The following is a 23,167-nucleotide window of genomic DNA, read 5'->3' as shown; positions in this document are numbered from 1 at the left end:
CAACCCCAGATGGAATCCCCTTAGCTCAGTGGTTCTCAACCTTGTGCATCCCCTGATGTTTTGGCCTTCAACTCCCAAAAATTCTTACAGCTGGTAAACTGGCTAGGATTTCTGGGAGTTGTAAGCCAAAACACTTGGGGACTCACAGGTTGAGAACCACTGCCATAACTGAACGTTGGGATCACAAAAAAAAATGCAATCAGTAAAAGGTTTCTGGATACCACCTCTTAACACAAATCTGTTGGAAACAATTATAGTGCTTACAGTGGATTCTGAATAAAATACTTCAGTGGGCCTCCACAAAAAGAAAAATCAGTCTGTTTATCAAGCCTTTCAAACGCTGATTTATTTTCAGTAAGTATTTGATTTTTATACCTATTTTATTTGTCTATATACCTGGGGCCATGTAAAAATGTCTCAGGTGGAGAAATTCTAGTCATTCCTGGAGTGCAACTTTGGCTTCAGCTGATGGAAACTGCAGTCTGACAAATTCTCAAGGTCCTGATAGTCATCACTCTGCATTAATGGGACAAAAGGTGATGCAGATGTGGGCAGATGGGTAGGATTCCTGGGGTGGGTTACCTGATGACAGCTTCCACAGTACAAACTAGCTCCTCTGCCCCACATTCACGCGTATTGATTGGAGGTGGTGAGGTCTGGTAGAGATGAGTCTCAGCCGTTGCGCCAACTTCGCTGCTGTGATGATTCGAATGGCATCGTTTGCAATAGCGCACCGGCCTGTTCCCATGGCGACCACAGCAGCCAGCAGAAAAACAGGTGACAACAGCTCTCCGAACATGCGAGCTACAGTTCTGCGAAGAAACACAAATAAATGCCATTTAACCACTAGTACAATCTGAAAGAAAGACTCAAGAATTAACTACTAAGCCATTCACTTGGAATAGGTTGGAAGACAGAGGCTGCAAAGCCACAGGATCTGGCTTCAGACTTCACATCACAGTCTATAGCAGGAACAAGAAAAATATCATCTCCAAATGTTGTTGGATTACAACCTGTATTGTCCATAGCCTGTGGCTATATTGGTTAGGCTAATGGGTGGTGGAGTCCAACAGCATTGGATAGCACCACATTCCCTATTCCTGGCTTCTGGGATGGCAAGTTATTGAAGTCAAAGATTAAAAGTCAAGTTTGCCTTGTAATTTTTCTATTCATCAGGTGAACAAAATCCAGTGAGCAAAATATCAAAATCTATTGGTAGATTTCTGGCTGATTTGTCTAAGAATAAATAATGAAATAAATAGTAACATTGGGAGTGCTGGGGGAAAGCAGATGACCCCAACAAGTGACCAAATGAGAAATATAATTGGAAAGGATTCAACATTTCTAGTAGTTTTTGTCCAGCAGGGACAGAACATTTGAAATTATTCACGTATGAAATAAATGAAAAGCTACATCTATACAGAATAATGATGATAAACTATGGATGATAAACTATGGTAAGACTGGCAGGTAATTCTAGACCAAGAAGAACTGAAGAAATTTTTAATTTTGAGAAGAAAACAGCTAAACGGAATCATGAGAGGAGAAAATGACTTCAGAAGCATGTTTAATTTATGAGCCTGAATTGTTTTTATGGATCTTTAAATTATCCTTGCAACCTCCATTCCTATCCACAAGCTTTGAATAGCAGGAAGCCTTCACTGGTGGCAGTCCTGCTGAACTGGGCAAGGCGATATTTAATTACACTTACAAATCAGAAAGTTCAAGTCAACATGGTTCAGCAAGATTTCATGATTTCCAGTAGAGTATGACCCCCTTATCTATGGATTCATCATCCACAGTGTTGCTTACCCATACTCCAAAAATAATCCTCCTGCCAAAAATGTTTGTGGGCATCTCTAGGTCCTTCAGTGCTATTCTATGGTATGCTTCCAGCCCAAATATAGTCAAAATATAGAGTTCACTATTATTCTTGGTTTCAGATATTCATGGGGGTCTTGGAACATATCCTCTATGGATACAAGGGTCGTACTGTACCTGATTTTTCATAGCAAAGGTAATGACGAGGAGGAAAGGGGGTAAGGGTCGCATGGTATGTGACATGGAGATGAAATCACAAACAAACACAAAACAAAAGCTGGATGATTCTCCTATCAAATATACAGAGATGCCTTACCTTTTTTTGACATATGGCAGAAATTTCAGCTGTAAGGGGAAGTTAAATGGAAGAGCAAAACAGTTATGATCACTCCCCTGCCATGAGCTCTATACTGGATAGGACTTAACTTTTTTTGACAAAAATATAATCTGTAGGAGTGTACAGTATCTCATCGCACATCATCTTCATTCAATAGCTTCATTATAAGTGTCCTAATAACAGAAGTCCGGTCCTGTTTTTTCAACTGCCCTCAACAGGGATGAAGGGGACTTGGAACAGCTCCAGGAACCACACATATTATCTTCTGAGGCTGTTTTGAGTCCGTCCAGCAACACAATTAGGCTGGTTGAATTTTTTTTTAAATGCCCCTATTTTTAAAAGTGTTCCCCCAAACATTTTCAGCCAAGTTTTCATGCAAAAGACACAGCTAAAGTGCAGTCTCCTAAAGTCCAATGACTGGCTGAGGCAGCTCCCTAACCTCTGGCAGCAGTTCACACAAAGGGCCTTGGAGGATTGTAAAACCTACACACACGCATGCGTATTATGCATAACGATCACTCCTGGGTTAAATTACAGCAGCAAGTTTAATGCAGTAGGCACAACCAGCCACATCAAGATAGCAAGAAGTGGCTGACCTTTCCATGCAGAGCTTCCATAGATAAATATTAGGGTTGCACATGTGTATGAAATTGCTTACTGTTCCTGTTTGTTTCATTCATATGGCCCCATTTCCATTTCTGCCCACTGCTTATGGAAATGGTGCCTATACAAATGGGCTTTTTCATCCATATCCGAAAAAACAAAACTTTTTCAGGCCTTGGGTGGCAAAGAGCCAGGCCCTGCAACCCAGGCTTATGAGCATCGAGGGCTCAATGGCTTGTAGGCCCTGGCTGCTGGGCCTATCGTCAAGCACTCAATGGTAAGCCCGGTAGCCAAGGCCTATGAGCATTGAGTGCTCAATGTCTCCTAGGCCCGGCTCACAGGGACTACAGGCAAATGCCAAGCGTTCGATGCTCAACTGTAGGCCCTGCGAGCTAGGCCTAGGAGACATCAAGCGCTCGATGTTCATAGGCCCGGCAGGCTGGGCCTATGAGCATCGAGCGCCCAGCACTTGGCTGCAAGCCAGGGCCTACAGACAAGTGACAAAAATCAGCCGACCAAATGGCTACTGTTTCTTTTCTTCATTCATTTCATTGTTTCTTTTGTTTCCATGAAGTTGTACTGTTCCGTGCAATCTGAATGGACAAAACAGTACAAAACCATGAAACAAACAGATGAAACAGGATTCAAGACCAACCCTAGTAAATATACACCTGATCAGAGAGTGGAAAAATGTTAGATTATGACTCCCAAAATCTCAGCTGGCCATACCGGTCTGGGGATTCTGAATTTTGGGGTTCAAACAAAATAACTTATCCAAGCTCTGCTCCTGGCTCTTTTAGTGACTTTAATGTTAATCATTTCTCATAACATACCAGGGGCCCTTTAATAACTTGTAATTATCATAACCTGTCAGCAAAGATTTTCTATTAGCCCATAAACAAGCCGTGAGATGCTAAGATATCTTAGGACTTTTTCATACTACACAATTATAACACTATGACTCCACATTAACCACCATGACAGCAGTCTATAGAATAGTTGAAATTGTAGTTTGGTGAGGCACTAGAGCTCTCTGACTGATAATTTTATATACCCCTCCCTAAACTGCAAATGCCAAGATTTGCAGTTCTGGTATGGTTTGCTGCCACTGGCAAGCAGTTATTCAGGGTCCCAGGTCTTGGTCTTTGCTTTCGGCCTCTACCAGCGCCTTTCAACTGGCAATGCTATGGATTGAACCTGGGATCAATTCTTCTTCAACGCACAAAGCATGAACCTTACCACTGAGCTCTGGTACAGGGTGTTGGGTTGAATGACCTTTGAGCACCCTTATAATCCCACAATTCTATGATTCTATAAACACCCATATCACTATCCATCTTTAAATTCAGTCTTACCTTGTGGCAAAAGAACATCAATCAACCATTCACTGTGATCCCTTAAAAGGAAAAAGAAGAATCAGAGCAGTTTACAATGGTTTTCCCACAACAAAATATGAGTTATGTTCTAAATTTACAAAGTGCCCCCCTAGTTATGACTATAAAAGATGGGGAGACTGAAATATAGATCAGGATCCTGCATTTAACTCTGAGCGGTCTTAGGGTCCTTTCACATTACAGTTGCAGCACTATGGTTCCACTTTAACTACTATAGTTGCATCCTATCAAATCCTGGGAGTGGTAGTTTCATGAGCACCAGAGTTCTATGGCAGAGAATTCTAAGTATCTCTCCTTGATCTTTGCATCCCAGGATTCCCTAGGACTCCCGAAGACGCTGCCATGGCAGTTAAAGTGGAATCATAGTTTTAGAACTGTGTACTTTGAAAGGGTCATTATTCATAGATGTTTTACAGTGAGTGGAAAGGAAGGACTACGCCTCTATTCTGCCTTGATCAGACCACACCTGGAATAGTGTGTCCAATTCTGGGCACTGCAATTGAAGGGAGATGTTGACAAGCTGAAATGTGTCCAGAGAAGAGTGACTAAAATAATCAAGAGTCTGGAGAACAAGCCCAATGAGGAGTGGCTTAAAAAACTGGGCATGTTGTTTAGCCTGCAGAAGAAAAGGCTGAGAAGAGACATGATAGCCATGTATAAATATGTGAGGGAAAATCATAGGGAGGAGGGAGCAAGCTTGTTTTCTGCTGCCTTTGAGACTAGGATGCAGAACAATGGCTTCAAACTACAGGAAACTACCTGAACATCAGGAAGAACTTCCTCACTGTGAGGGCTGTTCAGCAGTGGAACTCTCCGCCCCAGAGTGTAGTGGAGGCTCCTTCTTTGGAGGCTTTTAAACAGAGGCTGGATGGCCATCTGTCGGAGGTGCTTTGAATGTGATTTTCCTGTTTCTTGGCAGGGGGTTGGACTGGATGGCCCACAAGATCTCTTCCAACTCTATGATTCTAAGAGAGGAAATTATCAAACTTCCCCTCCTCCCTTACTTCTCCACCTTTCTGTGTCTCTAAGGGGCAGGAGGACCCTCGGTAACTAAGTGAGTCCCAGAACTTGGAAACTAACTTTTAACAAGTAACTATTTACAGCTTTGGTTCTAATGTCCCATAAAGTAGCATGTTATTCTGAAACATGCCATTTTCAGAATATGATACAACTACATTTCTCACCATTCAAGTATATAGTTGATATCACTTTTTAATTTAAAAAAATCTTTGAATGCAAACTTAGAATGAAAACACATCAAAAAACATACTTTAACTATAACAGTAACTTAACCGTAATTTAATGATGCCTTTTTCCTTTCCTTATTTCAAGAAGGAATAACTTATTTGTAATTCAATGCTTGCAAACATGAAGGGGAGGAAATTGACAAAAAATGCCTTCTCTCCCCAACCTCTTTCTGCTCATAGATATCTATGATCCAATGCAGTGTGTTTCTTCCAAATTACCACTGCAGTGACATCAAGTCTGCCACATTCTCCCTCTTTGCAGATGGCACTCAAGACTAATTTAGATGAAAAAATCCAGAGCGCCGTGACTGTCCTCAGATGGCAAAAGGTGTGAGCCAAACTTTAGAGAACAAGCTGTGCCTTTTTTAAAAAAAGCCAGGCCTCCTGGCAAATCAAATTATTTTTGCTTGAGGTTTACGTCAAAGAAGATTTTGACACCAAAGTGACTTCTGTAAAATTAAATTACTTTGTAGTTGTTGTTCCCAGTCCTCTAATTAATGCTGCTGTGATGCCAAGGCAGTTATAGAACTGCAGTGAAAAATAAGCAGCACATCTTAGAGCCCGGGTTTCATAGAATTTGCTTGCATTTGCCCTGAAATGTGACATTGACTGCATTTTGAAAATGCTATTAAAAACTGAAGCCTCAGTGTATTTTTTTAAAGCTGTTGTTTGTCCTTTGCTGAGCAACACCCCTAGGCTTGATGTTACAATTCAGTTACATTGCTTTTTATTCACATTAAGAATGCTCCTGCGTATATGCCTCATAGAAAGAAAATCAACAGTGTCTCGGTGGGAGAATAAGTCATATAATGTGCTGGCTTTAATAAATGCTGAGTGAAGAAGAAATACATAGTTTTGTACCAAATGCTGCACTCTATTCCAACAGAGCAGCAGCAGTTGGAAGTCCTTTGTAATTGAAAGCCAGGCTTTTCAGGCTGAGGCTGAAGTCGGGGGTAAGAAGGGATAGGAATAAAATTATAGTCATGCTTTTTCTCTCCTTTTTCTACTATTCCTTCTTCCCCTCTCTTGCACTCCTTTTTTGCATGTTTCTTTTTCTATGATACTCCTATTTCTCTCTCCTTGTTGTTTTTGACATCCTTTCTTCTCTCTTTCTCTCCATCCATTTTTCGCTATCTCCTCCTTTCTCTTTTTCCATTCTCTCTTTCTCTGGCACCCTCCTCATAACTCTAAGTTAGGATCTGACAACTCCACATTTTCTCTCAGAAGGCAAGAAATACTCAGCTTTTCAACACAACATATGCATAACACGGGCAATTATGCCATTTGCATTATGATTTGCAATACAGTAAAATCTCACTTATCCAAGCTAAACGGGCTGGCAGAAGCTTGGATAAGCGAATATCTTGGATAATAAGGAGGGATTAAGGAAAAACCTATTAAACATCAAATTAGGTTATGATTTTACAAATTAAGCACCAAAACATCATGTTTTACAACAAATTTGACAGAAAAAGTAGTTCAATACACAGTAATGTTATGTTGTAATTACTGTATTTACGAATTTAGCACCAAAATATCACAATATATTGAAAACATTGACTACAAAAATGGCTTGGATAATCCAGAAACTTGGATAAGCGAGGCTTGGATAAGTGAGACTCTACTGTACCTCTAAATACCAGTGATTAACCTTTTCTTTTCTATGCAAATTGCAAGGGAATTTTTAAAACACCATACAATCAAAGAGAGGTAGACAGGGAGAGTGTGTCTCTGCTAGTTCTCCTGGACCTCTCAGCGGCTTTCAATATCATCGACCATGGTATCCTTCTGGGTCATCTCTCTGGGATGGGATTGGGAGGCATTGTTTTACAGTGGCTCCAGACCTTCCTGGAGGGTCGTACCCAGATGGTAGTGCTGGGGGACACCTGGTCGACTTCCTGGCCTGTGGGTTCACTCAGGGTTCAGTTCTGTCCCCTGTGCTGTTTAACATTTACACAACACCACTGGGGGAGATCATCCAATTTTAGAGTTCAGTGTCAAATATATGCTGACAACACCCAACTCTATTACTCCTTTCCACTGAAAGCCAAGGATGCCATCCTGGTTCTAAACCGTTGCCTGTCATCAGTAATGGACGGGATGAGGGCTAATAAGTTGAGATTAAATCCAGACAAAACAGAGGTACTCCTGGTCAGTCGGAAGGCGGATCACGGTGTGGGGTTATTGCCTGTGTTGGATAGGGTCACACTCCCCCTGAAGACACAGATTCACAGTCTGGGGGTGATCCTGGACTCAGCACTGACCCTGGAACCCCAGGTGTTGGCAGTGGCCAGGAGCAGCTTCGTACAATTAAAACTTGTGTGCCAGCTGCGCCCATACCTTGAGACGCCAGACTTGGCCACGGTAGTCCACACCTTGGTCACATCCCGTTTGGAGTACTACGTGGGGCTGGCTTTGAAGATAGTTTGGAAGCTTCAATTGGTTCAGAAATTGGCAGCCAGGTTAACAACTGCAGTGCCATACAGGAAGAGAACCACTGGCAGCTCCATCGACTGCCAGTCTGCTTCTGGACTAAATTCAAAGTGCTGGTTATTACCTATAAAGCCCTAAATAGTTTGGGCCCAGACTATTTGAAAAACTGCATCTGTTTATACAAACCAGCAAGAACACTGTGGTCTGCGGAGGAGGCCCTCATCTCGGTCCCACCCTTGTCCCAAGTGTGGTTGGTGGAAATGATAGACGAAGCCGTCTACATGATCACTCCCCTCCTCTGGAACTCCCTCCTTAAATAATTAAAAATGCTGCTCTCACTCCTCTCCTTCAAAAAGCTTTAAAAAAACTCATTTATGCACCTTAGCTTATGGATAGGAGGAAGATTAGTACATAGCCTAGATATTGCACACCTACCTCAGCCCGTCGGATGCTGTAAACCAGGGGTCCCCAAACTAAGGCCCGGGGGCCGGATGCGGCCCTCCATGGTCATTTACCTGGCCCCCACCCTCAGTTTTATAATACATTTTTATATCAGTTTTAATAATATATTGTATATACATATAATATTGATAAAATATTATAATGTTTTACAATATAATACTAATAATAATACCATATAATAATATTAATTATATGTTATATATTACATATAGTATTGCAGTATAGTGGTATAGTTCAATATAGTAATGTATAATGCTAATATTGTGCTATGCTAATAATATAATATATTGTATGTACATACAGCTGCTCTGAGTCCCCTTTGGGGTGAGAAGGGTGGGATATAAATGTAGTAAATAAATTTAGTAAGTAAATAAATAATTAATTTTAGACGTAGGCTCACCCAAATTCTGAAATGACTTGAAGGCACACAACAACAACAAACAACAATCCTAATTAACTTGACTATTTCATTGGCCAGTAGCAGGCCCATACTTTCCATTGAAAACCTGATAGGTTTATGTTGGTTAAGATTGTTTCCATTTTTAAATATTGTATTGTTCTTTCATTGTTGTTGTTGTTGTTTTGCACTACAAATAAGACATGTGCAGTGTGCATAGGAATTGGTTCATATTTTTTTTCAAATGATAATTCGGCCCCACAACAGTCTGAAGGATTGTGGACCGGCCCTTGGATTAAAAACTTTGAGGACCCCTGCTGTAAACCATCTGATGCTTTCAATGCCTTTTTAGTTTAATTTGCAAGAGCTTATTATGTGGTAAATGTGTGTGATGTGTTATCAGAGGCGGTTCAACCACCAGGCCAACTAGACAGTTGCCTGTGGCACCATCTTGTTGGGGGAGTCATTGAGGCAACTCCCGTCTCCTGCGGCCTGCCTCCGCAAGGAATTGAACTGCTTTTTCTGTTGATTTCTGTTGATTATGGTTTAGTGCTTAATTTGTAAAATCTTAATGTAATTTGATGTTTAATAGGCTTTTCCTTAATCCCTCTTTATTATCAAACATTTTCGCTTATCCAACGCTTTTATTTTTCAGTGATTGGTTTGGGGGGGGCGCCAAAATTCTGTTCGCCTACACTTGAAAAATATCTAGGGCCGGCTCTGTATGTTATATTATGTTTATTTAAGTCTAATGTTCAGTTATTTTTGGTTGTTTTATAAGTTTTATATGTTTATATTAAGGTTTTATCCATTGTTGTGATTTGATTTGTTGTTTTCTGTTTTCAGCATTTAATGTTTGTTTGTTTTTTTGTTATTTGTTGGAAACTGCCCTGAGTCCCCTCGGGGAGATAGGGCAGGTTATAAATAAAGTATTAGTGTTATTATTATTATCAGTGGATACGACCTTTTTAAAGAAATCTGGTTTCTAGACCTTAGAATGGTAGAAATATATTTTGAAAGGCACAGAGAGAATTTCCCTGTAGTTGTGAGTTAAGACAAGAACTAAGCAAATCCAACTGCAGTCCTTCCTGATCAGACATTGACCTGTGCTGTGCTGGCTGGGGATGATTATCATTGAATGACCTTGTCACACATGCTGCCAAAGACGTTACGGATCACCGCATTCTGGTGGCGGTCGCACAGGGACATGGGGATCTATCACCCACTCCCCATTTTGTTGCAGCTTCCCCCCTTTCTCATCACATGGGAGGAAGCCCTTTTTCAGCTGTTCAACCCATCTTTCCTTATGGAAATATGGGGAGCCTACCGTTGTTGCCATTTTTTTTGGCAGCGGCAGCACTTCAGTCATGGAGTCACCCCAGAAGTACGTAGTTATCCAGGATGTGATGGGAGCCATCAGGCTCTGTGGCTGAACCCTAAAAATCCAGCTGCCACTGCCAGAAAAAAGTATGTGTGAAGAAGCCCTTTGTCCATCTATTGGACATTGGGTTGGAAAATCCTCTGCCACTGAATATAAGATTTTGTTTTTTAATGTCTTGCACTTTGAACCAGAGTCCGTCTTTTCATACTTTCATCCTCAAACTTACCAAAATGCATTGATTCCTTTCTCACCTTTCCTAGAATATATCCATTGGATGTAGTTGCAGTTCCAAGCGAGAATAACCTCAATAAATAAATAAATCCTATGATGTATAGTAAACTAGGTAATCCCAATGGACAGGATATCTAATAAATGAAAGTGAATTGATTTCCCCATTGAAATAATCATATTATTAGCATTGACTTGGGAATTAGTTTCCTTTAGCCCGCTATCTATCGGTTTCAGCAGTTCGATGTGCAGCATAAGAAATGCTTCTTTTGTTTTTCACCAGGTCCTGGGGTTTTAGGATAGAAGATTTGTGGATTCATTGTGCTTTTGATTCTTCAGTTCATTGTTTTCACGGCTCTTTGTCTACCCACCCTGCAATCCTCTGGCTGCATTCCTCACAAAGGTAGAGTGGGGGTGGTTTATCCCCCAACGCCACAGATAAGGAAGGGTCTATGCACATCTGAAACACATAAGAAGGACAGAATCAGTTTCTCTTTCCAAAAAGTGATCCATCAAACACAAAATCCCCAGGACATGAAAAATCAAACCCTCATTAGCTGTTAACAGGACTGGGAAAATGAAGCAACTAACAAAAGTCAATAGATACAAGAAAGGGCAGAAAATTGTTGGGCCTAAATCTAATAGCTAGTCTCAACAAGAGCAGATCCATTTGATTAATAGGATTAATGGAAACACTGTGTTGCCATTTGGCAATTCATTCAATAGATATACATTGACTGAGTTTAACAATTGGATTTAAGTAATTTATTATTTATTTGTTTATTTGTGGTATTTTATACTGACCTTCTCAACCCCGGAAGGTCTCAACCCCGAAAGTGTCAGGGCAGTTCACAGTGATTTATATTTTTATCACTGAGGAAGGGATGCGGCATTTATGAGACTTACTGTTTTGTGTGTCAAAGTGAATCATCTGGTCTTGACTTAAGTGAGGGAAGGTGCCATTTGCTGCTCTGTTTCAGGCAACAAAAGCTCTTAAAACATCCCTGGCAGCTGACAATGTCCAATGGCTAAAGATAATCTACATTTCTGGACAGTGGGTATTCCAATTTCTTATTACAGTGCTTGGAAATGAAAAAAGGTAAGCCACTGTAGGGCTACAGTTTCAGTGAGACCGTAAATTGACATCTTGTCTGAACTTTAAATATATTATACAATATACTGAATGTATTTGGGACACGGGATTTAGCACCTTGGATAGCTCATTTTTATTTATGATGAAAACCTGAAATGGATTTATTCTCCATTATAGCAACAAGTCCAAGAGATAATACTTATTGTTGCAGCTCTGATGCCAATGAAAAAAGGTTGTTTAAAAAAGAGCAAAAACATATTTCCTAATGAAGAAATATGGTAAGATGGTAATGGTAAGAATGTATTGAGGCTTGCTGTGTTCTTCATAGCAAAATTGGTGGGCATGAAACGAGCAGAACTGACATCTCATCAACAAGTGGGTAGGAGAGATCAGAAAATGCTATTCACATAAATATCCACAGAGTACATTAGCATGAAGGATCTTGTAGAACAGGACTGAGAAGCATGTAGCCCTCCAAATGTTTTGGAATCCCAAAGCATCGAGATAGCCCCCTTTATAGTTCTCGGCCCCCTTTATAAAGCTTATGGGCCCCTGGGGGTTTGAGCACCCAACAAAAATTGGGGAGAAAATGAGAAATGCCCCACATGGCTTAGGGAGAATGGGAGACAATTTCACTCAATTTGGGGCCTCCCCTGGAAGTGCAAAGGAAAACCAGTTATGTTCATGAACACCCTTGCTTTAATTATTTCTAAAGAAACACAATCTATTGCTTAGATTATAGCTGTCCAACTGTACAGTTTGGCAACTAAATGACAGAAAGTATTGATTTCCTGTGAAAATATAGTTGGAAACATGTGAAAACAAATAGACAGGAACATCATAAACGACAGAGGATGTTGAGATCCAACTCCCATACATCCTAACTAGTATGCCAACAATGAGGGGCAATCTAATGATGACATGTTGAGGGTCATTCCCATCATATATAGAAAGACCAATTTGGTGCTTTTCTTTTTCTGGAAACACCTGGCTTCTGTTATGGCAAGGGCTCTGTCCACTACAGAGTCTATGCATGCCAGGGGATCCAAAAATAGGCAAGGAAAATGAAAAAAAAAACAATGTGGCAATGTGGTTTAAGTATCAGGAGATGAACTTGAACAGAAAATTCCTGTTCTAGAGATAGTCCATTTTAAAATGGAAAGGTTTAAACAGAAGTACTACAGGGAAGTGTTATAGACAAAAGAAAAGGCCCTATAGAAAATCATGCCTGATCTTCTCACTAAAAGTCAAGATGACCAAATAAAGGCTGTTTTACATGGAACGTACCATGAAATAACATGATTTATTGGAAATGATGGTGTTCCTTGGTAAGGCAGCAAGTAAGGAGAAAAACCACGCCACAGGTGAATTGAATTCAGTCAAGGAAACCATGGCTCTGAATCTGCAAGATCTTGACTCTTAGAAATCTCACATTCAAAGGGTTGCCATAAGTTGAGGTCAACGTAATGGCAAGTAGCCATAAACTATCAGAATATTGTAAAGATTTCATTTCATGTGGCGGTGTCACAGTTTGAGTAGTAGTTTCATGAAGCAATGCGGCATTTCTTTTAGTTTCTAATTCTGGAATACAGGTTCCTCTACACTGAACATTAAAACTGAAAGGAAAGTCATATTGTCTAAATAGCATCAACAAACTGCCTAGCACTTAAGCTGTGGCACTGCCAAGTGTAACCAAACCCAGGGATTTCTGGGAAGAGTTGGAGTGTCTCCTCTTTGGATGTATTCTAAGAGGATGCAAAAGTGTCCATTACCTTGACAGCTGGCTTGTTAATGGCATTATGGCATTCAATGTGTTGACAGTGTATGGGATTCCATGCTGAAAAACAAAACCACCATGGACAAACACATAGAAGTTAACCAACAGCTAAGTAATGATTAGGTACTGAACTGAGTGAAATCAATGATATCAGTTGTAAGAATTTCAGATGACTCTATTTGATTTTTAGTTCAGATGTTGAACATTTTGCCAGATTCAGAATGTCATCTTCCATTCTACTGCGAGTGCAATTTGACAGATATGGAGCTGCTGTACTATAGTGAGAACACATGCTTGCAATGGGATCAGTATCCAACAATAACTCTTTTTAAAGGATTTAAAACAGTCTGCAGAAAAGAATCCTGCTTCAAAATGCAGAGCCAGTAACTATGGTGAAATAGGTAAAACAGCAATATAAAACATCTCTTTACATTCCAAATGTAAGATTGTTCCCATGGGAAGCAGTGATCTTTCCACGGGCAGACAAAGAACTTTTCACACCCTCCAACATTTCACAGATAAAAACCAGGACACGTGTGGCCAAGCAACATCAGAATGCGGTCAAGATGGAAAAAATTATTAATGAGGAAGAACACAAAAGCTAGGAGAGTCTATAGCATTGACCTGGGCCTACTAGGAAAAGCAAGATTCCAACTCATCCTCTTCTCTGCAAACTACTTTTGTATTTTGAGTTCTATGTGCACCAATGGAAGTAAAAAAAGAAATGTGGGATAAGAAGAAAGAAACTGGGACATGTTAAAAGTGGCTCATAAAGTAGGGTGACTGTCCTTGCCAAATTGGGATACTGGAAAAGTACGCTTTTGGTTTGCCCAGTTCTTTAACAATTAAGTGTTCATGGCAGTTAATTCAGATGTGTCTATTTCTATCATTAGAATTATTTAACTACATGTTTACAGTAATGCATTCTCCATTGTAACTGCATATTGTGAGCCCAAATTGGGTCTCACACCAGAAAAAGGCAGGGTATAAATTAATTAAATAAACAGATAAATAAGTGTAGGAAATATCATTCATAATTCTGAGGGCAACACTGGCCGATGTGGACAGCTGAACCGATTAAAATTAGAGCCAGTCTTGCTGTCCATACCAACCCTGAAGTACAGGGCTGCTCTGGCATTTTGAGAAAACTCAGGAACGCTCGCCAACTTCTGCTAATGTGTTATGGATCAGAAGTTCTTGAACACTGTGTGAGCATCCATGAGGATCTTTTGACCCTACAATATCCCTAGCTCCTGGGTATAGTAGGAACTTTTTTATTATGCCATAGTTGTGTGACCTTGAGTACTATGTGCAGCTGGACAATTGTGATCATTGCTAAACTATCCTCCCTGCCAGACCTCCACCCTGCAAAAGAAAGAGATGTTGACAGTGAAGACACCAAGGGCTGTCTGTTCCCATTGCTTTAAAAACATGGGATTTGGCTTTAATCATAGATCACATTTTAGGACTGTTATCTGGAGTTAACATGCAGACACTGAGTGGGAGCAAGCTCCAAAAACACAAAAGCAACATTTACACACAGAGTTTGCACACACCAAACACATTGTGCACCAGGGCCTATGCATAGATGGGGCTACGCATGATCCAGATCTGAAAAGCAAAGTTCCCATATTCCCAATATACCTTAAGACACAGCAGAGCAAAGGTGGACGAATCTATCAAGACAAATTCTGCTCATTAGAGGCCTTTAGTTTATTCCACCCCACTTCTAAATCAGCTTGTGAATTTGTTTATGTTTTATTTTAGAGTTGTAACTCAAGCCTGTGTGTGTTCTATTTGTTTTGTACTCCTTTTCCGGATTTACACTGAATTAAAGATTTTATGTACACATTTTATAATAAATGCATATCAAAGTTCATGAATGTGTGAGTACTGGCAGATAACTGTATTCTAGATGGGTTACAAACTTAGGAAATGTGAATATGATAAATTCACATTAAAGTGTCAATCAAAGTAATTTTTCCACTATCCCTATTGCACCTCTCTCTTCTAAAATCATGAAGATAGAGCTGATGATTAACCACGCATAAAGTGAACATAGACGAAAGCTTCCTAGTATGATTCCTAGAATAATATTTGCCAGTGATGTCACTTTATCTAAACAGCCATGACTCATCTTCTGAATCATCAAGAGAAAGCAAATGAATTACTGTCAGCTTTCCACGTTTGCAGGATCCCTGTGAAAGTGATTAAAATGCTAATAAAAACACATTTTTTTCCCGAAGAGGACACATCTCTAAGAATCTCTAGGTACTCCAGGGCAACTTTATGATCAACATTCATTTAAAATCATTCTAGAGATTCTTGGAGAGAATATTTTAATCAAATCTGCAAATAATCAGATCTGAAAAAGCCAATCCACAAATGTGGAAGGCTGATTGTATAAGCATCTGTGAAACAGCCTGACACATAAATAAAAAGGGAATATGGGACTGGTGCATACATCCAAATATATATATATATTTCTTACCCTTATTGAATCCAAACAAGAATTCATTTACCCAGCCACAGAGGCATCAGAAGGGAATTGGCACACTTGTCCACAGATGACTTGTTGCAAAACCGACTTATTCCACAATTTCACAATGTCATTATAGAATCATAGAATTAGAAGGCACCCAATGGATCACCTAGATCAACCCTTGCCCTATCTTCTATATTCCTAAAAGTCCTTTTGATAAATACTTGAAAACCACCAGTGGCAGACATTCCATACCATATATTGGTAAACCTCTTTGAATGTAGAATGCTAGTTAGGTAGGTAGTATGACATTCTTGTCATCTCCTCTGTGCAGCTTTACTGCTTTGCATATTGGGGGACATATTCATCCAGGAATACACAGCCACATATAAAGACTTTTGCAAACTATGAACATATTACAGACAGGATTCTGGACACACAGAAGAACAACCATTTCTAACATATTTAAAGAATCTTCTGCCAGGCATCTCCATCTAGAACTGATGGGAGATACAGCTTAACTCACCTGTGTATTGCAATCCTCGATATTCACTTATTGCCCCGGGAGGTTTTAAGTTGGGCCAGTAGTGGAAAAGCATTTGTACAGCAGGTGGTTTTACTTGAGATGGGCCATATGCTATCACGTATAGCAAGTCCTAAGAGAAAGACAGTGCCATCACAAGTTTAATTTTAGATGTCAGCAGCATATATTATCAACAGAATCAAGAAAATGATGAATGTTCCAGTACTAGTTAGATGGTCTGAATAGACTTTGGTCAAAATCCCCTTGGTTTATTTCGGCAGCAGTGTATCTCTTGATGTCACAAAAGGAGGTATCCCATTCCTCATTGAACAGAATTTTTCCCAAGTTTTGCAACAGTTGCCAGATAGTTCAGCTCTGCTTTCCCAACCGCCAGTTTACCAGCTGTTAGGATTTCTGGGAGTTGAGGGCCAAAATATCAGGGGACCCACAGGTTGAGAACCACTGCCATAGATTGTCTGGGAAGTGTGCCAAGGGAATGTCCTCATTCCATCACACATTTCTCTCCTTGACCTCCAGTATAAAATACACAAGCAAAGCTCCAATTGCTTCACATAGAATCTCTGCCTTAGAGTGCAATCCAAACTAGAGAAGATGGGTGAGGTGTAGCTGAACCCACACCAGGCCAACTGAAGATCTGCTGAATCCAAACCCATTCCAGCCTATGGGACTCCAACTCCATACCAGCCTATGAGAATTATTTACCTTCACCCTGGCCAAAATATGTGCCAGAGGTGATCTCAGACCACATAATTAGACTCTTCTCTCGCAACCTTACCCCATCTCCATAATTTCAGCTTTTTGCTAACAAATTTTAACCTCCAGATCAGATCTCCAAATGTCAACAGGTCTCTGAGGCCAGGTAATTAAAAAGAGTTTTGTTGACAGAAGAGCTTTTCTGGTGGACCTATGAGGACTGACTATTCAATAGCTATTACACAACAGAAAAGCACCTCTTTTATGTCTTCTCACAAGGTATTGCTCTCCAACAGGTCCCAGTTCTCAGGCAGGTATATATAGGGAGAGGAGATCCTTCTTAACTCAGAAGGGGCAGAAACATATTCCTGTAACAATATAAAAGTCTAGGTGCCTTAAGAATAAGAATATTTCTAGCTCTGCTACAACTGGGCCTGTATTTGTAAGCCACTAACCTGGGTTGCTGCAGAAATCAGGAAGCCAAACTCTGTCCTGTAGCCCACTCCCTCAAAAAACTAACAGAAAAATTTCTTCTCCCCAGATTTATATATCATTTGATGGATAAATGCTCCTCAAATATGCATGTATACCAATAAAACAATGATTTAAAACATTTGATAAAATTTAAAACAACATCTTCATAATATCTGGCTTTTTCTTCCCAAACTAGGACTCAAGGCAGGTTTCAAATTAAAATACAATACACTTAATATATGGTATATAAAAGATCTAAATTAAAATAGCATTAAACCAGCATAAACACTTAAAGGCAATTTAAAATATACAGTAAAATGATTAAGTATCAGGTCAAAAAACAGTACAGTTAAAAGGATAAAAACAGCACAATGCCAACCTTGTTTTTAAAAAACTTTTCAACTCCCAAAGGGTTATAAAACAGTTACCAAAACAAAATAGAATTTGCCATCCATGACAAACCATGATAATTAAGCCTCCAACATTTGGGTGAGTGGCCAAGTTTGACTTGCCACCACAATTAGGTCAACATCGGTGCCAACATGGCAACATTTGTGTGTTTGAAAAGACTGGATGGATGTCACTGCTTCCCAGATTTCCTCTAGGCTACTGTTTCTTAAGCTTTCCAACATTAGGGACCAGTAGGGATTTTCTCCCAGTGTGTCAAGGACCAGCACCAGATGTATGCCCATTGAGTATAAATGTTCCTTTCTTTCCTGGAAATTCAACATACATTGGCATGAATCCACAGACCACCATGTAGCACCACTCAATGCTAGAATTTAACAAAAGGATTCAATAAGCCATGGAAAAACACAAACAAAAATTCATATTGTAATATAATACTAAATATTGTATCCAAATCTCATGAAAAGTATTGAATTACATCTATAAACTGTTTTGAAGACCCAAACTAACATTAATTTTAAAATAAACAATTACATATTAGCATGTTTAATCACAAACTTACTTTCCAAACTTCTTGTTTGTACTTCATAAGGCATTCCAGTAATTGACAATGGTATACTAGAAAAGAAAGAAAAAATGAATTTGAAATAGATCACTTGTATAGCAAAAGTCAAGAAATGAAATGTATAAGCTTACTTTAGCATCTACTGAATATATTTGACTTGATTAGTACCTAATTAAACAGCTAATGTCTAGAATTTCTAAGTCTATTTGGCAAATGGATAATAGCAACGTACTGTATATCTAAGGGTGCATCTACACAAAATCGGTGGATGCTCAAGTCCCATTGTAATGGGATGTATGGTTTAAAATCAAGGTTTGCAGTAGGATTTTTTAAAAAAACATTTTCAAGTCATGGATGGTTGAATCTGTGGTTACGGAGGACCAAGTGTATATGGAGACATTTTCCATTATTAAAGACAGTGGTAACTATATCTCTCACACAATAACTGAAAAGTGCTTCTCTCCCACAATTGTCACATCCAACATGCAAATTCCTCTCTGTCTAACTGCAATCAATGTATCAGACTGTAGAAGGCGTAATTGGTCCTTTTGTAACAATAAGAAACCTGAACAAAGGGTAGGAAATGAGACAGTCAACACATTTCTCCATAATATATACTTCAGTGTTTGTTAATTATTATTAAAACAACTGTGATTTTTGCAAAAATGACGCTTTCTCATTTTCTGCTGCTAAAATGGAATTTAGAGAATTGGTTCAAAGCCTCCAAAGCTAGTATCCAAAGATGCTTTTCCAACACTGAATTTAATTATCATCCAACAAGCTGCTTCAGGAAGCAAGGTTCAGACATTTTGAAAGAGCAATTTTCAATTCCTTTTCAAAAGCAGGGTACAATGAGCATTAAAACTTCGTCAAGGAGCAATTCACGTAGCTTTAGATTTCAAGTAGCTGTAGTGAAGCATCAGGGGAGGAAAAAAACACACTCCATATTTTGAACAAGCTTTTAAGTGATTTCTCTCCCAGAAGACTGACAAGTGAACAGCCTTAAAAGCTGGGACGTACCAGGATTGGATGTATACTGCATTGCAATCATTAGCATTGAAGATGCAGAGAGATTAACATGAGCAGGGACCCCTTCTCTTCTTGAGGAGCCCACTTCAAAGGAAACAACAACAAAATAATCAACAGTTAGCAATTCAAAATCATTTACTGTCATCACAGACATTTCATAAAAATGTAGATGTCAAATGATTGAGTCAAATTAGAAATACAATGTGTCATCTCCATGGTTGCATCCATGGGTGTCTTCCTCCACTATCATTCATTCATTCATTTATTCATTCACTTTATTAGCTACCTTTATCTTCAATGAACTCAAGGCAATGTTCTCTTCCCCATATTATCCTCATCACAATCTTGTGGTGTGCATTAATTTGGGAGAAAGTGACTGGACTACTGGGTCCTCTAATAACATAACTCAAACTAGATCTCAAGTCTCCAAAGACCCTATCCATCACTCCAACCACTATACCACACTGATTCTGTGCACTGAAGAAATATCTGTATTCTGCATTTCATATTTATTTTATCATAGTATAGTTGAAGACAGGAAAGCTTGGAAAAGATCATGAAGCTGAGGAAAATAGAAGGGAAAAGGAAGAGAGGCCAACCAAGGGCAAGATGGATGGACGGTATCCTTGAAGTGACTGGCTTGACCTTGAAGGAACTGGGGGCGGTGACAGCCGACAGGGACCTCTGGCATGGACTGGTCCATGAGGTCACGAAGAGTCAGAAATGACTATGCGACTGAGAGAGAGAGATGGTCGACTGAAAATCCTCCCAGTTGCATACTATGTAATCTGCTCAAACCAAGAAGCTACAAAGCTGGCAATGACTAGCGGGCTGGTGTCAGGAATTTTGATGACTTTATAGTCAGTCCTTCACATTCACTGAGGTTAAGGACACTAGACCCATGGCAGTGGAAAAACTATGAATAAAATACAGCACCTCTCTAGGGATCAGTAGATCCTCCAGTCAAAGGTTCACAACAGAATCACACTGGAAGACCTTCACATGCTTAAATAAGTACTCTCTCTAAGCTTCTCCAGCAGAAATTGACCGTAGAGATGCATTGGTGGACCTAGACATTGTGAAGTCACATCAGAAGATGAACAGTGGGGCACAGAGAATGCGAACCTATGGATCACTGCAATGCCACACCATTAAACCACAAATAAGGCCACTAGATGGCCAGATAAAATAAAGCCAGTCTTGCTTCTTACCCTTCACACATTTACAAATTTCTTAAAGCAGAGTTTCTCAAACAGATGTTTTGGACTTCAGCTCCCACAACTCATAACTGTTGGTAAGCTGGCTGGGATTTCTGGGAGCTGGAGTCCAAAACACCTAGAGGAGTACAGTTTGAGAAACACTGTCTTAAAGAGGGGTTCAAAATGCATTAAATTGTAATCCACTCTAAAGGAACTTTAGAGTCACATTTTGTTGAACAATTCACACAGAACTTGAATGGTAGGTATTTTAGTTGAAAATAACTTTCCTAGACTTCATTCATGTGCAGGGAATAATTTCTTTTAAAGGGGAAGAGGTGGTTGTCCCAGTAAATCCATAACTTTTGGCCAATTGAGTACATTTTAGCTTCAATCAATGTGATATATTGGGACAAAAAAACCCATGAGGTTTGACATACTCTGGCTGTATGTCAGCCCTATTCCAGGGTGGGTGGAGATGTGGAGACCAGAATTCTCAGTGGACTCACCAAGAACTAGAGGACATGTAACATCAACTCTTCTACTCACCCTAAGCCTCACTTCATTGTAATTTCCACAGGTTTCATTAAATATCCAAATGTAAGATTTCTTTATCCATTTGTATGAGAGTTAAAATGATATCTAGAAATACTTTGAAATCTTGGTTTTCTCTTAGCTAACACATGTAAGTGTCCTTAATTTTTGTTTTGAGTTTTTGTTAAACCAATTATGGATCCACGCTGTTGCAGTGAAAAGTAATTAATGAAATAAAAATACTCACATGCGTCTCTTGAACAGTCATTTCTTGAAAATCATGGTGGAGCTATTATATATAAATATTATAATACAATACAACCCTCTTAATGCATGGAGCCAATATCCATGTTTTCCATTTCCAATGCATCAAAACAAATCCCAAGTATTTTGGACTTCAGCTCCCAGAAATTCCAGTCAGCTTATCCTAAAGCTGTTAGGAATTGTGTTAGCTGAAGTCCAAAACACCTGGAGAATCAAAGGTTGGAAACCACTGATATAGGACCAAATCTGGCTCTATATGGTAAAATATACAGTGGATCTGGGATAGTGAGTTCACTCTGGATTTTAGTGTGAGCATTAAAAGAGCTGTCCAAAATGCTAGACTTTATGCTCCACAAAAGGTTCAACACCTTGGACAGCTCCTTTCAGTCCAGACTAAAACCTGGATTCCCCTCTCAATTGATATAAGAGCCAGCAAGATAATGCCATCATGAATATTTTGGCTATATCACAAATAAAAAATAGGATATTACTTCCATCAAAACACATCCTGTGCGGAAAACACAAAACACACTGAGCTCTAATGAACATCACCTTGAGCTGTCTTAAGAATAAAGCTGGCAGTGTCAGTCAAGCTTCAGTGGCCAGGGTGTTCCAAAAAGAAACACCACCAGAGAACTGGTCCATAGCAAATTTCCATAGGGAAACTCAGAGCCTATTTCCACAGAAAAGGTACCAAGCACTATGTTCCTCCATCTTCCTCCTGTCAGAAATATGCCTCTTCTGAAGGTGTGAAAGCATGGAGAAAGTCTTCTTTAATATTTGGGCCTCAACCCCACTAGCACCTTGACATGGGATAGAAAACTGACAGGCAACTGGTGTAACCACTAAAGGCTTAAATATAGGAAGGAACATAAGGACACAGCCAAGTAACTTCAGAAAATCTGATATTCCATTTCTGTTGTCACATTAAACAGGAAAGAGCTTCTGTACTCTTCAGAGTTCTATTGAAAGGACAAATGACATCTTAATGGCAGATCAGCCCAATCTAAAAAGAATGTGGGGACTTTGTGTGCAACCTTTCTGTATTTACAGAGCCTCTAAATGAATGGGATGCCACAGAACTGCACCAAATACCCAAGTCAATTGAGAACCTTTGGTTTTTTCTTTTCCTCTGCATCAGTCTAAAACCTGCTTCTGAGATTTTTCCAGCCATCCCATGGCAGCTTTGAGGGTTTAAGGGTTTGGGGGGGGGGTGGCATATCTCACTAAGTTCTAACAACAGAAAGCAGTTTCTGGCCACATTAGATCCTAGCCTTTAATTTGATCAATATTATTTACTTTAGTCAATTATCTAAAATCTACACCAAATAATTCAAAAATCAATAACACAATACATATTAAAATACACCTCTACAGCTACTGCTCTACCCTACAAACCAACTTCTAATCAGTAATTCAAATGAGTCAGTGGTTTGTTGTTGTTGTGTGCCTAAAAGTCATTTCTGACTTTTAGCAACTCTAGGACAACCCTATCTTGGGGTTTTCTTAGCAAGACAGATGCATTGTGAATATAGAGGAAGTAAGATGTATCATCATTTATACCACTGATAGGAATGTCTATCATTTTCTTTTTCCTTTTTCTTACTTTTCCTCTTTATAATGTGCGGGTAATTTTCATTTTAGTGGTTGTCATAGTAGTTTACTTTTCATAAGCTACTCATCCTCAGATCTCAGACCAGAAAACCACCACTTCATTATTCATGCACATCTATAAACCTGATCATTTCACCGTTATGTCTGATACAGGATAGTGAGTACACAAGACAAAGCATTGGCTGTGAAAC

The 23,167-nt window shown here is 39.5% G+C and overlaps 1 protein-coding gene across 5 annotated transcripts in view; it reads right to left on the bottom strand.

Annotated features, from left to right (window-relative positions):
- unc79 (unc-79 homolog, NALCN channel complex subunit) overlaps positions 1-23,167 on the bottom strand; it is a 143,147-nt gene that overhangs the window by 92,968 nt on the left and 27,012 nt on the right. For all 5 annotated transcript variants that reach the window (XR_010002173.1, XM_062968415.1, XM_008111082.3 and 2 more), the window contains exons 5-12: positions 19,360-19,452; positions 18,337-18,392; positions 16,182-16,311; positions 13,169-13,233; positions 10,675-10,763; positions 4,117-4,157; positions 2,138-2,166; positions 583-812 (exon numbers count right to left, since the gene is read on the bottom strand). Coding sequence is in view for 4 of the 5 variants with exons in the window: in XM_062968415.1 (XP_062824485.1) it covers positions 583-812; positions 2,138-2,166; positions 4,117-4,157; positions 10,675-10,763; positions 13,169-13,233; positions 16,182-16,311; positions 18,337-18,392; positions 19,360-19,452 (733 nt within the window). In the remaining variant the exon portion in view is untranslated. The remainder of the gene's footprint in view (positions 1-582; positions 813-2,137; positions 2,167-4,116; positions 4,158-10,674; positions 10,764-13,168; positions 13,234-16,181; positions 16,312-18,336; positions 18,393-19,359; positions 19,453-23,167) is intronic.

This window comes from Anolis carolinensis, chromosome 1, assembly GCF_035594765.1.
Source record: "Anolis carolinensis isolate JA03-04 chromosome 1, rAnoCar3.1.pri, whole genome shotgun sequence".
Classification (NCBI taxonomy): Eukaryota; Metazoa; Chordata; class Lepidosauria; order Squamata; family Dactyloidae; genus Anolis; species Anolis carolinensis.
This window is presented reverse-complemented; position numbering and strand designations above follow the sequence as displayed.